This window comes from Nycticebus coucang, chromosome 20 (assembly GCF_027406575.1).
Source record: "Nycticebus coucang isolate mNycCou1 chromosome 20, mNycCou1.pri, whole genome shotgun sequence".
Taxonomy (NCBI): Eukaryota; Metazoa; Chordata; class Mammalia; order Primates; family Lorisidae; genus Nycticebus; species Nycticebus coucang.
Genome location: NC_069799.1, coordinates 20637591 through 20658631, shown reverse-complemented (window position 1 = coordinate 20658631; position 21041 = coordinate 20637591). Strand labels below are relative to the sequence as shown.

General features: G+C 40.2%; 1 protein-coding gene across 1 annotated transcript in view; it reads right to left on the bottom strand.

The window, feature by feature from the left end:
- Window positions 1-3022: 3022 nt before the first annotated feature.
- The window catches only part of LOC128572501 (zinc finger protein 595-like), a gene marked incomplete at its 3' end in the record, with an annotated part of 30416 nt that continues 12397 nt past the window's right edge, over window positions 3023-21041 (bottom strand). Inside the window, exon 4 of the mRNA XM_053572543.1 lies at window positions 3023-4920. Within this exon, the coding sequence (XP_053428518.1) occupies window positions 3023-4920 (1898 nt within the window). The remainder of the gene's footprint in view (window positions 4921-21041) is intronic.

The following is a 21041-nucleotide window of genomic DNA, read 5'->3' as shown; positions in this document are numbered from 1 at the left end:
TGTTCCTGACAACCTTTTTCCCTAGTGCTAGCAAAAATTTCAAGAGCTTCCCACTGCTCTTAAGGACTGATGCTGGCGTGGCTTTCTCTTGCTGTCTCTTCATCCCATTTCTCCTTATTAAGACCTTAAAAATCTGCTTTAATATTTGGCTTGTGGAGCCAGAGGTCCCTTTGTATGCATTTGAATATTAGGCCCAACTGGGGCATGATGTGCATTGTGGAGATGGAAAAATAAGAAAAAAAAAAAAAAAAGCAAATGGAGCAGTAGTAGGTAGGGAGCTACATTACCTGGAAAGCAAAGAGAGTGAGAGCTGTAAATGTAATAAGTAATGTTCATCAGGCAGCGTGAATTCAGAATGTCTAATGTTTCATTACCTTATCTTGCTGAAAATGTACACTTTCCTTCAAGATTTTGGCCCTAAAATGTCACATATGGGGAACAGATGTCAAGTGTGTGTTCCCTGATTTTTGGTTCCAGGTGACAAAGCATAGTTACTGGTAACAAGACGGTGGAACAAATGAGCAGAACAAGTAGATACAAGTGAGCAAAAGGTCAAAGTTTATTAAAACACAGTGCACTCCAGAGAAGGAAGACATCTACCTTATCAAGTGGAGAACACCCTGGGTTAGTGAGATTTCTCCCCTTCATGGTAATTTTCCAAATCTCCATTAAGTGGTGGGGGGAGTGGGGTAATATATTTACTATTTTTATAGAAAGGGGGAAAAATTCCTGAATGGAGAGTCCTCCCATTTTTATCTCTGGCAAGCAATTCCCAGAAATTTTCATAGTATTTGTAAACTGTGATAAAAGTGGTGAAAATTTTACTGTGTTTATGAAAATGGGTCCGTTGAGGCTACTGTCACCTTACTTGTATGGATGCTGCAAAGACCCCGTTTTGTGGCCTTGGCCATATCTCCACACTGGGGCCTCTCTACCTCTGAGAGTCAGTTTTGTAAAGCAAACATCGGTTCAGTTTTTCAAAGCCTGCCTGAAATGCATTTCTTTCCTGGAAGCCCCCTCAGGTAGCCCCCTTTGTTCCTACTTATTATGGACAAAGGATGCCCTACAATCATCTGCCCCTGTCTCTCCTTAGCCCTACTGAACAGGATAAACACGACTTTAAGACATCATTGACATTTGTAGAGTATTTCTTCAATATGAATTATGATTAGAAAAGTATGAGAAATATTTAAAGACATTGTCATATTCTTCACATATGTAGAATATCTCTATGAATTTTGTTATGTATTGAAATGTGTGAATACTGATTATAAGATTCAATTTTTCTGTCATAAATTTCTTATAGTGAATAGTTTGAGCAGAAGTTAAACACTTGTCACATTCTTCATATTCACAGCCTTTCTGTTCAACATGAATTCTACTGTGTACAGTAAACTATGATTACTGTCATAAAGCTTCCACACACCTTCATATTGTGATTTTTTTCTATAACATGATTTCTCTTATTTTTACAAAGGTCCAAGAATCAGTTAAAACCTTAGTTATTTATTCTCATTTATAAGGTTTCTCTCCAATATGAATTTTCTTATGTGTAGTAAAGTTTGAGCTCTGGTTAAGTGCATCGCCACATCATTCACAGTTGTAGGATTTCTCTTTGGTGTAAATTCTTGTAAGCTTACTAAGTTATGAACAGCAAATAAGGTACTGCCATATTCTTCATATATCTAGAGTTTCCATGTTATCACATTTTTTTTTTATTTTTATATATTTTTTTGTAGAGACAGAGTTTCACTTTATGGCCCTCGGTAGAGTGCCATGGCGTCACACAGCTCACAGCAAACTCCAACTCCTGGGCTTAGGCGATTCTCCTGCCTCAGACTCCTGAGTAGCTGGGACCACAGGCGCCCGCCACAATGCCCGGCTATTTTTTTGTTGCAGTTTGGCCGGGGCCGGGTATGAATCCGCCACCCTCGGTATATGGGGCCGGCGCCCTGCTCACTGAGCCACAGGCGCCGCCCAATACAGGCTGGTTTGACCCAGAGTTAAAGGGTTTGCCACACTATTCGTATTAGTAATGTTTCTCTCCAGAATGAACTTTTTTATGTACAGAAAGGTGTGAGTATTGGTTAAAGGCTTTTCCACATTTGTAGGGTTTCTCTCCAGAATGAATTCTTCTATGTAACAAAAGGATTGAGGAATCCTTAAAGGCTTTTCCACATTCTTCACATTTTTAGGGTTTCTCTCCAGAATGAATTCTTTTACGTACAGAAAGGTTTGAAGAATTGTTAAAGGCTTTGCCACATTCTTGATATTTGTAGGCTTTCTCTCCAGAATGAATTCTTTTATGTACAGAAAAATGTGAGTACTGATTAAAGGCTTTTCCACATTCTTTACATTTGTTGGGTTTCTCTTTAGAATGAATTCTTTTATGTACAGAAAGGTTTGAGGAATTGTTAAATGCTTTGCCACATTCTTCACATTTGTAGGGCTTCTCTCCAGAATGAATTCTTTTATGCACAGAAAGGTTTGAGGAATTTTTAAAGGCTTTTCCACATTCTTGACATTTGTAGGGTTTCTCTCCAGAATGAATTCCTTTATGTACAGAAAGGGTTGAGGAATCATTAAAGGCTTTTCCACATTCTTCACATTTGTAGGGTTTCTCTCCAGAATGAATTCTTTGATGTACAGAAAGGTGTGAGTACTGGTTAAAGGCTTTTCCACATTCTTGACATTTGTAGGGTTTCTTTCCAGAATGAATTCTTTTATGTACAGAAAGGTGTGAGTACTGTTTAAAGGCTTTTCCACATTCTTCACATTTGTAGGGTTTCTCTCCAGAGTGAATTCTTTTATGTACAGAAATGTGTGAGTACTGGTTAAAGGCTTTTCCACATTCTTCACATTTGTAGGGTTTCTCCCCAGAATGAATTCTTTTATGTACAGAAAGGTGTGAGTAACAGTTAAAGGCTTTTTCACATTCTTCACATTTGTAGGGTTTCTCCCTAGAATGAATTCTTTTATGTACAGAAAGGTTTGAAGAATTGTTAAAGGCTTTTCCACATTCTTCACATTTGTAGGGTTTCTCTCCAGAATGAATTCTTTTATGTACAGAAAAATGTGAGTACTGATTAAAGGCTTTTCCACATTCTTTACATTTGTTGGGTTTCTCTTTAGAATGAATTCTTTTATGTACAGAAAGGTTTGAGGAATTGTTAAATGCTTTGCCACATTCTTCACATTTGTAGGGCTTCTCTCCAGAATGAATTCTTTTATGTACAGAAAGATGTGAGTACCGGTTAAAGGCTTTTCCACATTCTTCACATTTGTAGGGTTTCTCTCCAGAATGAATTCTTTTATGTACAGAAAGGTTTGAGGAATTTTTAAAGGCTTTTCCACATTCTTGACATTTGTAGGGTTTCTCTCCAGAATGAATTCTTTTATGTACAGAAAGGGCTGAGGAATCATTAAAGGCTTTTCCACATTCTTCACATTTGTAGGGTTTCTCTCCAGAATGAATTCTTTGATGTACAGAAAGGTGTGAGTACTGGTTAAAGGCTTTTCCACATTCTTCACATTTGTAGGGCTTCGCTCCAGAATGAATTCTTTTATGTACAGAAAGGGTTGAGGAATCATTAAAGGCTTTTCCACATTCTTCACATTTGTAGGGTTTCTCTCCAGAATGAATTCTTTTATGTACAGAAAGGTGTGAGTACTGTTTAAAGGCTTTTCCACATTCTTCACATTTGCAGGGTTTCTCTCCAGAGTGAATTCTTTTATGTACAGAAAGGTGTGAGTACTGGTTAAAGGCTTTTCCACATTCTTCACATTTGTAGGGTTTCTCCCCAGAATGAATTCTTTTATGTACAGAAAGGTGTGAGTAATAGTTAAAGGCTTTTCCACATTCTTCACATTTGTAGGGTTTCTCCCTAGAATGAATTCTTTTATGTACAGAAAGTTTTGAGGAATTGTTAAAGGCTTTTCCACATTCTTCACATTTATAGGGTTTCTCTCCAGAATGAATTCTTTTATGTACAGAAAAATGTGAGTACTGATTAAAGGCTTTTCCACATTCTTCACACTTGTAGGGTTTCTCTCCAGAGGGAATTCTTTTATGTAGAGAAAGCTGTGAGTAACAGTTAAAGGCTTTTCCACATTCTTCACATTTGTAGGGTTTCTCCCTAGAATGAATTCTTTTATGTACAGAAAGGATTGAGGAATCATTAAAGGCTTTTCCATATTCCTCACATTTGCAGGGTTTCTCTCCAGAAGGAATTCTTTTATGTACAGAAAAGTGTGAGTACCGGTTAAAGGCTTTTCCACATCCTTCATATTTGTAGGGTTTCACCCCAGAATGAATTCTTTTATGTACAAAAAGGTTTGAATAATTGTTGAAGGCTTTGCCACATTCTTTACATGTGTATGGTTTCTCTACATTATAAATTGTCTTACAGCTAGAATATCTTGAGCTGTGGCTAAGACACTTGTCATAATTCTCACAAGGGGAGATTTTCTCTGCAGTATGAAGTCCCCTGTGCTTAGACAGTCTTGAGCAACATGTAAAGACTTTGCAACGTTCTTTATATTTGGACTGTTTTTCCACAAAATGTTTTATCTTATGTTTACCAAAGTTTGAACATAGATTTAAGGCTTTCCCATATTTTTTACACTCAAATATTATTTCCCCGGTATATATCATCTTATGTCTATTTACATTTGATAATTTTCTGACAACTTTGAAACATTTACTCCATTGGTAGATTTTACCATGCATAGCTGTTAAACATTTGTCTAGTCCATTGTAACATACTTTCTGCTGCTTATACTCACACACCCTATCCCAGTCTTCTATTGAGTTTAAATTTTCAGGGATATCATTTTCATATCTTCTCAGGATTATTTCTCGTAATAACATATTCACGCCTCGCACTTGCGAATTGTTCTGGGTAGAATGATTAAATATAACTGAAAGAAAATGAAAAATACAAAATTATTCCATTGAGTTTCATCACAATTGAGTATACATTACAAAGTTTGTCTGTAAAGTTATGTCCAGGACAGTAATAAGATAGCATAGGATGCATAAATGCCCTAATAATTTCTGAGATACATATAAGTAAGAAATATATACTGCATTTTAGCAATTATAAAAACAAAGTGAGAATTTTTAACCCACCAGATGAACACAATGTGAAGAGGCCTATACAGGCCAGGTGCAGTGGTTTCTGTTTTTAAACATAGCACTCAGGGAGAATGAGAGTGTGGATTGCTTCAACACAGGTATTTGAAAGCAGTCTGAGCCAAAGTGACACCCTGTTTACACCAAAAATCGAAAAAATTAGTGGGCAAGTGGCAGACCCCTGTAGGCCCAGCAACTCATGAAGCTTAGGCAAGAGTATCTCTTGAGCCCAGGAGGTTAAGGTTGCTGTTGACTATAATACCACAGCATTCTATCATTGGTGAAAGACACTCTGTCTCAAAAACATATAACTATATAAAATTAAATAAGATAAAAATTATCATGACAAAATATGGGAAGAAAATTTTGTTCTACTTATACACCACAGAAATTCTCCCATCTGAAAACAGCATTGTCCATATGAAAGTAAACTTTTTCCTCAAAAGAAAAATAGAGACCTACATTAACTCTACTGGCTTTTCAGGGCTTTTCTAAAGATAGGTTATGTCTCCCAAGAGGCAGAGTGCTGAAGGAAATTGTGCAGTTTTGGGTTTTTTGTTGTTGTTATTATTGTTTTTTTCTTTTTCAGTTTTTGGCCAGGGCTTGGTTTGAACCCACTACCTCCAACATATGGGTCCAGCACCTTACTCCTTTGAGCCACAGGCATTGCCCAAGAATGGTGCAGTTTTTATAAAACTGACTTGGGGAGCTAAAATCAAAGTTAAAATATTGTTACAGTACCAGAGAGACTCCAAGACAATAGAGAGATTCAGATCTAGCAAGCAATTACAAGCTCTTAGGAGGAATTGTGGGGAAAATGCTTCAGCTAGAGAATAGACACACAATTCCACAGGCTGAACACTTTCAGAATGTATACTGAACTGCCTCAAGTCTTTAGTATAATTTGTGTCAGAGTCCTGTAAGGTAAAGCCACATCATGGATTTTGTGAAAGGTGCCTTATGTGACTTGGTGCCCATAGCACAGTGGTTATGGTGTCAGCCACAGACACAAAGGGTGGCGAGTTTCAACCCAGCCTGGGCCAGCTAAATGCCAATGACAACTAGAACAAAAAATAGCTGGGCAAAAAATATGGAAACAGCCTAAATTCTCACTAACTGAGGAATGGATTAACAAGCTGTAGTATATGTACACTATGAAATATTATTCAGCCATTAAAAATGATGGAGACTTTACATCCTTTGTATTAACCTGGATGGAAGTGGAACACATTATTCTTAGTAAAGCATTACAAGAATAGAGAAACATGAATTCTATGTACTCAATTTTGATATGAGGAGAATGACAATTAATGACACCGTGGGCGTGGGGGAAAAGAAGAATAGAGAAAAAAGGAGGGAGGGGTGGGTAAAGGAAGAGCAGAGAGAGGGAAGGAGCGAGGGGGTGGAGTCTTGGTGTGGCCACACCTTTTGGGGGCAAGACATGATTGTAAGAGGGTCTTTACTTAACAAATGCAATCAGTGTAACCTGGTTTCTTGTACCTCAATGAATCCCAAACAATAAATTAAAAAAAAAAAAAAATAGCCAGGCACTGTGGTGGGCACCTGTAGTCCCAGCTACCTGGGAGGCGGAGGTGAGAGAATCCCTTAAGCCGGAGAGTTTGAGGTTGCTGTGAGCTGTAATGCCATAACACTGTAGTGAGGGCAACAGCGTGAGACTCTGTCTCAAAAACAACAACAACAACAACAACAAAAAAAAAAACAAAGGTGCCTTTTGTGATTCATCAATCACAAAAGATTAGAACATGTAAAACATAATAGGGTGACATAACCTGAAGAAACATAATAAATAACATAGAATCAACCATAAAAAATAGAGATGTCTAAATTATCTAAGAGTTTTATATTAATGATGGTAAATGGATGAAATGAGAATGATACAAACAACTAAGTAAATCATAAAAATGGAGATATCAACAAAAAAGAAAAGCTTAAAAAAAAAGAGAAATTCTTAACTTGCAGAACATAGGGAAATAGACTGAGAAATTTTCAAAGGAAAAAAATACAGAATATGAAGCTCACCACACCTCAGCTAGGAGAAACACAAAGAGACCCATAAAAAGACACATGAAGATCAAAGATTTGAAAGCCACACAAGAGTATCCTGAAAGCCAGGAAAGGAAACAGATGTGTCATCTCTAAGCACGCTCTTCTGAGATAACTAGTGGATTTTTTGACACACAACTTCCCTGTCAAAAAAGAGTTGGATGGGGTGGTGCCTGTGGCTCAAAGAATTAAGGCACCATCCCCATAAGCTGGAGGTGGCAGGTTCAAGCACAGCACCGGCCAAAAACTTCAACAACAAAACAAAAAGTTGGATGATATAGTCAAAGTGCTGAAAGAACAAAAATTTTAAAACACATGTTCTATATCCAGCAAAACATCCCTTCCAAGATAAAGAGAAAAATAAACATTTATCAAGATAAATGAATGGTGAAAAGTACCAAAGAAGAAATCTCAAAGGAAGCCCCTTTCTTTGAAATTACAAAATTATGCTTGAGAACAATGCTACCTTAGGTAATAATAAGTAAATCTGGAAAAAAAAAAAAAAACCAAGTACATTTAAATAAACTTTTGTATTATTATAATGACAGGGCAGTAAGCACTTTTATTTTATTTATTTATTTTCATGTCTTTTTTTTTTTTCTTGGTAGAGGCTAAGTCTCACTTTATCACCGTTGGTAGAGTGCCCTGGCATCACACAGCTCACAGCAACCTCCAACTCCTGGATTTAGACGATTCTCTGTGCCTCAGCCTCGCAAGTAGCTGGGACTACAGGCACCTGCCAACACGCCCAGCTATATGTTTGTGGCGGTTTGGCCAGGCCTGGGTTTGAACTCACCACCCTTGGTATATGGGGCCAGCGCCCTACCCACTGAACCACAGGTGCCACCCTATTTTTTGATTTTTGAGACTGAATTGTAAGCTGTCATCCTGGGTAGAGCCATGGCATCACAGCTCAGAGCAACCTCAAACTCTTGTGCTTAAGCAAGACTCCTGCCTCAGCTTCCCAAGTAGCTGGGACTACAGGTGCCTGCCACAACACCAGGGTATGTTTTGGTTGTAGTTGTCATTTTTGTTTGGCAGGTGAGGTCTGGATTCAAACCTGCCACCTTCAGTGTATCTGGCTGATGCCCTAGCTGCTGAGCTATAGGTGTCAAGCCCAAAACTTTTTAAATCATGCTTTAAAATTCAAAGACAAAAACATAATCTTAACATTAAACTTTTGTTAATGGTATAAGTGTTCAATGTAACAAGATGAAATTGGTGACATCAGTAAGTTGAAAGAAACGCAGGGCGAAATGGCTCACGTGTATAATCTTAGCACTTGGAATGTCAAGGCAAGGGATATTCTGAGCTCACAGGTTCCACACCAGCCTGAGCCATAGAGAGACCTCATCTCTAAAATACCCGGGCGCTGTGGCAAGCACCTGTAGTCCCAGCTACTAGGGAGTTGAGGCAAGAGAATCGCTCCAGCCCAAGAGTTGTAGGTTGCTGTGAGGTTGACACCAGAGCACTCTAATGAGGGTGAGAAAAGTGATTCTCTATCTCAAAAAACAAAACAAAACAAAAAAACTAGCTAGGCATTGTGGTAGGGACCTGTACTTTCAGCTATTGAAGAGACTGTAGCAAGACGATCTCGTTAATCTGAGAGTTTGAGGTTGCTGTGAGCTATGACAATGCCACAGCACTCTACGTGGGGACACAGAGTGAAACTCTGACAAAAAACAAAAGAAAACAAAACAAAAACCATAGAAAAACAACAACAAAAGGAATATAAACAGTTATAATTTTTGCATTCAATTGAAGTTAGCTTGATACGAGTCTGAATAATAATAATATTGTTAATCTTTAAGAACATTTTATAATTTCCATTCTTCAAGGTGTTCAGAAAGAAAATATCTATAGAATTCATATGAAGTAAACTAAGAAAGCAATCAGACTAATTACAAAAATCAATAAAACAGAAATGAAGGTAGCAAGAGAAGAAATGAGGAGAAAATATGTAGAAGAAACAAAGTAATAGTAACTTTAACTCATTTATATTTAATGTAATTAAATCAATAATCTAAAAATATGATATGGCTGAATAGACTTACAATAAATGAGTTTCTATTATATTAGGTCTAGAGAAAACTCCTTGTAGCTTTATGCACTCAAACAGGCTAAAAGTAAAAAGACAAAAAAATCAGTATGCCAAGCAAATAGTAACTCTAAGTGGGTGAAGTAGCTACAATTATATCGGACAATATACACTTATGGCCTAAACAGCCAAGAGACAAATGTAGTAGTAATAGAATAGGCCTCTTTACAAAGAATCCTCACTATTTATTACATGTATTCACAAACCTCACATTACAAGATATTACATATCTTATACAATATAAGCAAGTACATATAACAGCATTGATTCCAAATATAAGAAATAAATCATGGTAAAGCAAAGGAAGAAACAGCCACATGGTGATTTTTAGTTTTAGACCATAGTTTTTATTTTTTCTCTTTTTTTAAATTTCAGATTAATATGAGGGTACAAACAATTGGATCACCGCTGGGCACGGTGGCTCACACCTATACTCACATTACTCTGGGGGGGTGGATAGCTTGAGCTCATGTGTTTCAGACCAGCCTGAGAAGAGTGAGACCCCCATCTCTACTAAAAATAGAATAACTGGGCTCAGTGCCTGTATCTCAAGTGGCTAAGGCACCAGCCACATACACCTGAGGTGGCGGGTTCAAATGTAGCCCAGCCTGGTCAAATAACAATAATGGCTGCAACCAGAAAATAGCTGGGTATTGTGGCAGGCGCCTGTAGTCCCAGCTACTTGGGAGGCAGAGGCAGGAGAATCACTTGAGCCCAGGAGTTGGAGGTTGCTGTGAGCTGTGATGCCACAGCACTCTACCCAGGACAAACACCTTGAGACTCTGTCTCAAAAAAAAATTTAAAAAATTAGGTTACAGAATTTGCATTTGTTAGGTAAAATCCCACTTATAGTTGTGTCCCTCACCCAGGAGGTGTGCCATATACCTTACAAAATACACCATTTATAATAATCAATTGAAAGATTAGAAAAAAGATTAATAAGATAACAGATAACTTGAACATGGTGTATTACTACACCTAACAAACATGACAGGTCTCTCTAGTTAAAAGTAGCAAAATAAGGCTGGCCACGGTTTCTCAGGGCTATAATCCTAGAATTCTTGAAGGCTGAGGCTGGAGGATTGCTTGAGGCCAGGATAATTTGTGAAGATCCTGAGCAAGAGTGAGACCTCCTCACTAAAAAATAACTGGAAATTGTGGTGGGCACCTGTACTCCCAGCTACCTGGGAGGCTTAGGTAAGATATTTGCTTTATCCCAGGAGTTTGAGGTTGCTGTGAACTATGATGACACTGCACTCTACCAAGGGCAACAGTGAGACTCTGTCTCAATAAAAAAAATGAAAGGGCGGCCACCTCTGTCTCAGTAAGTAGGGCACCAGCTTCATATACCAAGGGTGGCAGGTTCGAACCTGGCCCCAGCCAAATTGAAACAACAACAACAATAACAACAACAACAAATAGCTGGCTGTTGTGGCAGGCACCTGTAGTCCCAGCTACTCGGGAGGCTGAGGCAAGAGAATCACCTAAGTGCAAGAGCTGGAGGTTGCTGTGAGCTGTGACACCAAAGCACTTTACCAAGGGTGAAAAAGTGAGACTCTGTCTCTTAAAAAAAAAAGAAGAAAAAAGTGACAAAGGATTGAAATGACATTTTTCAAAAAGATAGCCAAGTATCATTAGAAAGGGTGCTCAAAATTAGTAACTACTGAAGAAAGGCAAAGCAAAATCACAATGAAATATCATACACCATACTCAGAAGGAACACTAAAATAAAATTCTCCTACTGAGAATTTTGTTTGTTTTATTTGGAGGGGAGACAGAGTAACACTATGTTATGCTAGGTAGAGTACTACAGTGTCACAGCTCACAGCAACCTCCAACTCTTGGGCTTCAGTGATTCTCTTGCCTCAGCCTCCCCCGTAGCTGGGACAACAGGCACCTGCCACAACGCATGTCTATTTTTTTGTTACAGTACTTGTTGTTTAGCTGACCTGGGCTGTGTTCAAACCCGCCAGCCTTGGTGAATGTGGCCAGTGCCACAACCACTGGGCTATGGGTGCCAAGCGACACTGAGAATTCTGAAATGATTATGTGGGCATCTCCAATTTCTCCGAGCCATGATGTGGGGCTGGTCCCACATATCCAGAGACCTGAAGGGAGATATTTACTCATGACAATGTAGATAGGCCTGAAGACCTTGGCACTTTTTTTGTTTGTATTTATGTTTATATATCTATTTGTGTGTATATGTAAATATATACAGACACTAGAATCTGTAAGTGACCACCTCCCTACATTGAACACCTCCCCAAGTTCACCTCATGTACATAGACTGGGCATGCACCACAAGCACTATCAATACACTAGGCCAAGTTACTTATGCTAACCACTTATGTGTGTTGACAAGATTTTTACAATCCCTTGAGTGGTCAACTTGCAGAGGTCTACTGTGTTTCTGTGTATGTGTGGTTGTGTGTGCATAATACAGTCCACATAAGCATTACCTAAGCAAGAGATAGTCATAAAATAAAGGTTATTTATGACAGGCATAGTGGCTCATATCTGCAATCTTAATCACTTTAGGAGGCCAAGGCAGGTGGATCACCTGAGCTCAGTCGTTTGAGAGCAGCTTGAGAAAGATGAAGACCCCTTCTTTACTAAAAATAGAAAAACTACCCAGACACTGTGGCAGTTCAATCTAGTCCTATGTACTGTGGGGGCTGAAAAGAAAGGATCACTTGAACGCAAGAGTTTGATGTTGCTATGATCTACAATTAACTCTGAACTTAACCTCAGGGTGGTAGAGTGAGAAACTGTCTCAGAAAAGTTTTTAAGAGTGATTTTGTAACAAAAGAGAATTTAATATATGCTTGGGAATACCGTAACTTTTAACTATATTAAAGATGAGAAATTGGGGCTTGGTGCCTGTAGTTCAAGTGGCTAAGGTGCAAGCCACATATACCAGAGCTAGCACGTTCGAATCCAGCCCGGGCCTACCAAACAACCATGAGAACTACAACCACAAAATAGCCAGGCATTGTGGCAGGCACCTTTTTGCTCCCAGCTACTTGGGAAGCTGAGACAAAAGAATCGCTTATGGGGCGGCACCTGTGGCTCAGTGAGTAGGGCGCCAGCCCCATATGCCGAGGGTGGCGGGTTCAAACCCAGCCCCGGCCAAACTGCAACCAAAAAATAGCCGGGCGTTGTGGCGGGCGCCTGTAGTCCCAGCTGCTCGGGAGGCTGAGGCAAGAGAATCGCGTAAGCCCAAGGGTTAAGAGGTTGCTGTGAGCCGTGTGACGCCATGGCACTCTACCCGAGGGCGGTACAGTGAGACTCTGTCTCTACAAAAAAAAAAAAAAAAAAAGAATCGCTTATGCTCAGGAGTTGGAGCTTGCTGTGAGCTGTGATGCCACAGCACTCTACTCCGGGTGACAGCTTCAGGCTGTTTCAAAAAAAAAAAAAAAGGTGGAGAGAGTAAAGATGGCGGACAAGTAACAGCTTCCCTACAACTGGGAACAGTGAGTCTGGGTAGACAAGACTCCAGGCATCTCTGGCCGGGGGGATCTGCCTATAATCATCCCTTTGAGGATACAGGGAGCCAGCAAGGGACTTCTGGACCCCAAGAGGAGGACAAAAACAGTGGAGAACTGGCAAGTGTTTGCGTGTGTTCGATCGACCTAATCACGCCAGCAACCGTAAGTACAAGCAGCAGTGAGACTGCAAACCAGAAAGGCCTTACCTGTGAACTGTTTCCATGTTCTTGGACTTGGCACTCAGTTGAACTGCCTTGGGGAGAGCTTGAGCAGGAGTGTGGAGAACTTTGGGGATTGTCCGGGGCCCCAGACTGAGCCACTGAGCTGGGCGCAGGAAGCCATTGTGAAAGAAGTGCCTGGTCAAGCTCCGCCCTCAGTGTCTCAGAGCAAGGATTGGGCAGGTCAAAGTAACCTACTGACTGAGCAGCCTAAAGGCGGGGACTAAGCTGCCTTACAGCCTTAATCCCTAGGGGCAGAGAGAGACGGTTTGGCACACTGGAGCCTTGGGCTATTGCCCTGGGTAGAGTGCCGTGACATCACAACTCATAGCAACCTCAAACTCCTGGGCTTGGTGCCTCCCAGACCTCCATAAGATCTGTACAGCGACCCCTGACCGGTGACCCACACCCACTGTGGCCTCCACATTCCCTGACCAGGAACTGTAGGAGCAACACAACCCTGCGTCCTCCCTCCTGTGTCCTCCCAGCTTCCACACTAGCCCATTCATCTGGACAGGGACTCTGGTAGCTGCGGGCCCTTTGGAGCCCTCCCTGCCTCTGTGAAGAGCTCTTCTCCTGGCCAGAGACTGCTAGAGTGTTGGGTTCTCTGTGCCAAAGTCACTGGGCACCTGGCACTCCCAGAACCGTGTGCACCACCCTCAGCCCTGTTGCTGGAGCCAGTTGTGTCACAAACCGGAGCTACTTCCAAAACCAGAACTCCCTAGCTAGAGCAGCCCCAGAGGAACTACACAGGGTCACTCCATACGAAGATCCAGCAACAAAATAGTGATCCCGCTGGGGTCTAATCTTGGAGAGACACCTCTCCAACTCTGAGGACAGCCAGAGGCAATGGTGAAAAACAATCATGAGGTGAAATCAACAGAAAAACTATGGCAATATGAATAATCAGAGTAGATCAACTCTCCCAAGGATCAATGGGGCAGAAACAGCACAAGACCCCATGCACAAACAAATAGCTGAGATGTCAGAAATTGAATTCAGGATCTGGACAGCAAATAAGATCGAATAAGAATTCCAAAAGTTATCTCAAGAATTCAGAAATTCAAAGACCAAATGACCAAAGATTTCGACACATTGAGACAAGAAGTTGCATCACTCAAAGATCTGAGAAACATAGTAGAATCCCTCAGTAACAGAATGGAGCAAGCAGAAGAAAGGATTTCTGACATTGAAGACAAAGCTATCGAATGCTCCCAAACCCTCAAAGAAGAAGAGAAATGGAGAGCAGAAACAGACCACTCTCTCAGAGAGCTCTCGGATACTTTGAAGAAAACCAATATTCGTCTTATAGGGATTCCCGAAAGTGACGAAGTGGCTTCACAAGGCACAGAGTCTCTTCTCCATGAGATTATGAAGGAGAACTTTCCAGACATGGAAAGAGATTCCAAAATTCAGATAGCAGACTGTTTCAGAACTCCAGCACGACTGAAATCAAATAAGACATCCCCCAGACACATCATAATCAATTTCACTAAAGTTAATATGAAGGATAAAGTTCTGAAAGCTGCCAGACGAAAGAAAACCTTTACCTACAAGGGGAAGAATATTAGAATAACTGCAGATCTCTCTGCTGAAAACTTTCAAGCTAGAAGAGGATGGTCATCAACTTTTAATCTCCTAAAACAAAATAACTTTCAACCCAGGATACTGTACCCAGCTAAACTGACCTTCATTTATGATGGACAAATTAAATACTTCAAAGACATTCACATGTTGAAGAAATTTGCCACAACTAAACCAGCTCTCCAGGACATTCTTAGACCTATCCTCCATAAAGACCAGTGTAATTCTCTACCACAAAAGTAAACCCACCCAAAAATTTTTTGATCAAATTCCAACTTCCACAGTCTCAAAAGGATTAAAAATGTCCACCAGGGTGGCTCAAGGAGTAGGGCGCCGGTCCCATATGCCGGAGGTGGCGGGTTCAAACCCAGCCTCAGCCCAAAACCAGAGAAAAAAAAAACAACTGTCCACCGGTCTCTCGAAAGGCTTATCAGTACTCTCAATTAATGTGAATGGTTTAAATTGTCCTCTAAAGAGGCATAGGTTGGTGGACTGGACACAAAAACTCAAGCCAGATATCTGCTACATCCAAGAATCGCATGTTACATTAAAAGACAGATATAGACTAAAGGTGAAGGTATGGACATCTATATTCCAGGCAAATGGAAAGCAGAAAAAAGCAGGCGTTGCAATCCTGTTTGCAGACACAACAGGCTTTAAACCGACCAAAATAACTAAGGATAAGGATGGACACTTCATATTTGTTAAGGGCAATACTCAAAATGATGAGATCTCAATTATTAATATTTATGCACCCAACCACAATGCACCTCGATTTATAAGAGAAACTCTAACAGACATGAGCAACTCGATTTCCTCCACTTCCATAGTAGTTGGAGATTTTAACACCCCTTTAGCAGTCCTGGATACATCCTCCAAAAAGAAGCTAAGCAAAGAAATTTTAGATTTAAACTCAACCATTCAACATCTGGACTTGACAGACATCTACAGAACATTTCATCCCAACAAAACTGAATACACATTCTTCTCATCAGCAAACGGAACATACTCCAAAGTCGACCACATCCTAGGCCACAAATCTGACCCAAGTAAATTTTAAAAAATAGAAATTATTCCTTGCATCTTCTCAGACCATCATGGAATAAAAGTTGAACTAAATGACAACAGGAACCTGCATACCCATACCAAAACATGAAACCTAAACAACCTTATGCTGAAGGATACATGGGTTATAGACGTGATTAAGAAGAAAATCACCATATTTTTGGAACAAAACAACAATCGAGACATGAATTACGAGAACCTCTGGAATACTGCAAATGCAGTGCTAAGAGGGAAATTTATAGCACTGCAAGCCTTCCTCAAGAAAATGGAAAGACAGGAAGTCAATAACTTAATGGAACATCTCAAGCAACTGGAGAAAGAAGAACACTTCAACCCCAAACACAGCAGAAGAAAAGAAATAACCAGGGCGGCGCCTATGGCTCAGTCGGTAAGGCTCCAGCCCCATATACCAAGGGTGGCGAGTTCAAACCCGGCCATGCAACAAAAAATAGCTGGGCGCTGTGGCGGGCGCCTGTAGTCCCAGCTACTCTGGAGGCTGAGGCAAGAGAATCGCTTAAGCCCAGGAGTTGGAGGTTGCTGTGAGCTGTGTGAGTCCACGGCACTCTACCGAGGGCCATAAAGTGAGACTCTGTTTCTACAAAAAAAAAAGGGTAGCACTTCGTTTAATTCATAAAATCTTGATCGAATTTTCAAAAGCTGGTTTTTTGAAAAGATCAATAAAATACATAAACCTTTGGCCAACCTAACCAGGAAAAAAAGAGTAAAATCTCTAATTTCATAAATCAGAAATGGTAATGATGAAATAACAACAGACCCCTCAGAAATTCAAAAAATCCTTAAAGAATACTACAAGAAACTCTATTCTGACAAATATGAAAATCTGAAAGAAATCGACCAATACCTGGAAGCACGCGACCTACCAGGACTTAGCCAAAACGAAGTGCACATGTTGAATAGGCCTATATCAAGTTCTGAAATAGCATCAACTATACAAAATCTCCCTAAAAAGAAAAGCCCAGGACCAGATGGCTTTACGTCAGAATTCTACCAAACCTTTAAAAAAGAACTAGTACCTATACTACTAAACCTCTTCCAAAATATAGAAAAAGAAGGAATATTACCCAGCACATTCTACGAAGCAAACATCACCTTGATCCCCAAACCAGGGAAAGACCCAACAAGAAAAGAAAATTATAGACCAATATCACTAATGAATATAGATGCTAAAATACTCAATAAGATCCTAACAAACAGAATCCAACAACACATTAAAAAAATTATACCCCATGACCAAGTCGGATTTATCTCAGGGTCTCAAGGCTGGTTCAAAATACGTAAATCTATAATTGTAATTCAACACAGACAAACTTAAAAATAAAGACCATATGATTCTATCAATTGATGCAGAAAAAGCTTTTGATAATATCCAGCATCCCTTCATGATCAGAACACTTAAGAAAATTGGTATAGAAGGAATATTTCTTAAACTAATAGAAGCCATCTACAGCAAACCCACAGCCAATATCGTATTGAATTGAAATCAATTCTACTTAGATCAGGAACCAGGAAAGTTTGCCCATTGTCTCCATTGCTCTTTAACATGGTAATGGAAGTTTTAGCCACTGCAATTAGGGAAGAAAAGGCAATCAAGGGTATCCACATAGGGTCAGAACAGATGAAACTTTCACTCTTCACAGATGATATGATCATATATCTGAAAACACTAGGGATTCTACTACAAAACTTTTAGAAGTGATCAAGGAATACAGCAATGTGTCAGGCTACAAAATCAACACCCATAAATCTGTAGCCTTTATATATACCAACAATAACCAAGCCAAATAAACTTCCAAGGACTCTTTTCCTTTCACAGTAGTGCCAAAGAAGATGAAATATTTGGGAGTATACCTAACAAAGGACGTTAAACATCTCTACAAAGAGAACAATGAAACTCTAAGAAAAGAAATAGCCGAAGATGTTAAAAGATGGAAAAACATACGATGCTCATGGCTGGGAAGAATCAACATTGTTAAAATGTCCATACTGCCCAAAGCAATATATAACTTTAATGCAATTCCTATTAAAGCTCCATTGTCATACTTTAAAGATCTTGAAAAAATAATACTTCATTTTATATGGAATCAGAAAAAACCTCGAATAGCCAAAACATTACTGAACAATAAAAACAAAGCAGGAGGAATCAATCACGCTACCAGACCTGAGACAGTACTATAAATCGATAGTGATCAAAACAGCTTGGTACTGGCACAAAAGCAGAGAAGTAGATGTCTGGAACAGAATAGCTAGAACCAATAGATGGATCCAGCTACTTACCGTTATTTGATCTTTGAAAAGTCCATTAAAAGCATTCAGTGGGGAAAAGATTCCCTATTTAACAATTGGTGCTGGGTAAACTGTCTGGCAACCTGTAGAAGATTGAAACTGGACCCACACCTTTCACCATTAATTAAGATACACTGTCACTGGATAAAAGATTTAAGCTTAAGACATGAAACTATAAAAATACTTAAAGTAAGTGCAGGGAAAACTCTTGAAGGAATCAGCCTGGGTGAATATTTTATGAGGAGGACTCCCCAGGCAATTGAAGCAGTATCAAAAATACACTACTGGGCCCTGATCAAACTAAAATCTTATGCACAGCCAAGAACATAGTGAATAAAGCAAGCGGACAGCCCTCAGAATGGGAGAAAATATTTGCAGGTTATACCTCCGATAAAGGTCTAATAACCAGAATCCATAGAGAACTCAAACATATTAACAAGAAAAGAACATGTGGGGTGGCACCTGTGGCTCAGTCAGTAAGGCGCCGGCCCCATATGCCGAGGGTGGCGGGTTCAAACCCAGCCCCGGCCAAACTGCAACAACAAAAAAAAATAGCCGGGCATTGTGGCGGGTGCCTGTAGTCCCAGCTACTCGGGAGGCTGAGGCAGGAGAATCACCTAAGCCCAGGAGTTGGAGGTTTCTGTGAGCTGTGTGATGCCACGGCACTCTACCGCGGGCAATAAAGTGAAACTCTGTCTCTACAAAAAAAAAAAAAAGAAAAAGAAAAGAAAAGAACATGTGACCGCATCTCAGGGTGGGCAAGGGACTTGAAGAGAAACTTCTCTAAAGAAGACAGATGCAAGATCTACAAACACATGAAAAAAAGCTCATCATCCTTAATCATCAGAGAAATGCAAATCAAAACTACTCTGAGATATCACCTAACCCCAGTAAGAGCAGCCCACATAACAAAATCCCAAAACCAGAAATGTTGGCGTGGATGTGGAGGAAAGGGCACACTTCTACAGTGCTGGTGGGAATGCCCACTAATATGTTCCTTCTGGAAGGATGTTTGGACATTGCTTAGAGAACTACAAATAGACCTGCCATTCGATCCTATAATTCCTTTACTAGGTCTATACCCAGAAGACCAAAAGTCACAATATAACAAAGACATCTGTACCAGAATGTTTATTGCAGCCCAATTCATAATTGCTAAGTCATGGAAGAAGCCCAAATGCCCATGACCCACGAATGGACTAGCAAATTGTGGTACATGTATACCATGGAATACTATGCAACCTTAAAGAAAGATGGAGACTTTACCTCTTTCATGCTTACATGGATGGAGCTGGAAAATATTCTTCTTAGCAAAGTATCTCAGGAATGGAAGAAAATGTATCCAATGTACTCAGCCCTACTATGAAGCTAAATTATAGCTTTCACATGAAGACTATAACCCAATTATAGCACAAGACTATGGGGAAAGGGCCAAGGAAGGGGAAGGGAGGGGGGAGGTTTTGGTGGAGAGAGAGTAATGGGTGGGGCCACATCTATGGTGCATATTGGAATGGGTACAGGCGATTTCACTAATGTACACAGCTATGATTTAACAACAACAAAAAAAATAGGGCAGTGCCTGTGGCTCAGTGAGTAGGGCGCCGGCTCCATATGCCGAGGGTGGTGGGTTCAAACACACCCCAGGCCAAACTGCAACCAAAAAAAAAATAGCCGGGCGTTGTGGTGGGCGCCTGTAGTCCCAGATGCTCGGAAGGCTGAGGCAAGAGAATTGGGTAAGCCCAAGAGTTAGAGGTTGCTGTGAGCCATGTGACCATGGCACTTTACCCGAGGGTGGTACAGTGAGACTCTGTCTCTACAAAAAAAAAAAAAAGTTGAGAAATTGGGCTCAGTGCCTGTAGCCTAGTGGCTAGGGCGCCAGCCACATAAACCAGAGCTGGTGGGTTTGAATCTAGCTTCAGCCTGCCAAACAACAATAACAACTAGAAACAAAAAGTAGCCTGGTATTTTGGTGGGCACATGTAGTCCCAGCTACTTGAGGGTCTAAGGTAAGAAAATCGCTTAAGCCCACGAGATTGAGGTTGCTGTAAGCTATGATGCCACCATACTCTACGAGAGCAACAGCTTGAGACTCTGTCTCAAAAATATAAAATTAAATAAAATAAAGTTGAGAAATTAGAGCATACACAAATTAAACTATTTATCACTGTTCATACAAAGACAATGTTGAAGTTAATTTACATGAGTTTTTTTTATATTTGGGGGAGATTCTTAAGTGTTCTGATAGAATTTAATGACTATGCTTTCTGCAGAATTTTATTTGAAAACTTCATTGAATCAAAAACTATAAAGCAGAAGACATATGCCATCTATTGGAAGTGTCCTGAGATGCCTGACCCAAATACTAATACTAACTGCTCATTCTCACATTTTGAACAGGATGCTAAGGCAGTGGTTCTCAACCTCTGGGTTGAGACCCCTTTTTAATAATGAAAATACACCTCAGCATTAGGAAGGTTTAGAACCACTGTGCTAAAGAAAAAAAAATTGTTTTGAGGCACACTTTCGTTCTGTTGCCCAGGTTAAAGTGCCATAACATCAGCCAACCACAAAAACCTCAAACTCCTAGGTTGAAGTAATCCTCTCTCAGCCCCCCAAGTAGCTGGGACTACAGGCAATCACCACACTTCCTAGCTATTGTTTTTTATTTTTAATAGTGAAAGGATCTCACTCTTGTTCAGGCTTGTCTTATACTCCTGAACTCAAATGATCATTTCACCTCATCCTCAACGAGTGCTAGGATTGTAAAGAAAATATATATATATATATTTTTTGAGACAGAGCCTCCAGCTGTCATCGTGGGTAGCGTGCCATGGCATCACAGCTCATAGCAACCTCCAACTCTTGGGCTTATGTGATTCTCTTACTTCAGCCTCCGAAGTAGCTGGAACTATAGGCACCCACCACAATGCCCTGCTATTTTATGGTTATAGTTGCCATTATTGTTTGGCAGGCCCGGGCTGGATTCAAACCTGCCAGCTTTAGTGTATGTGGCTGGCTCCTTAGCTGTTTAGCTATAGGCACTGAGCCTAATAAAAATTTTTTTTAAAATGTTTCACAGATCC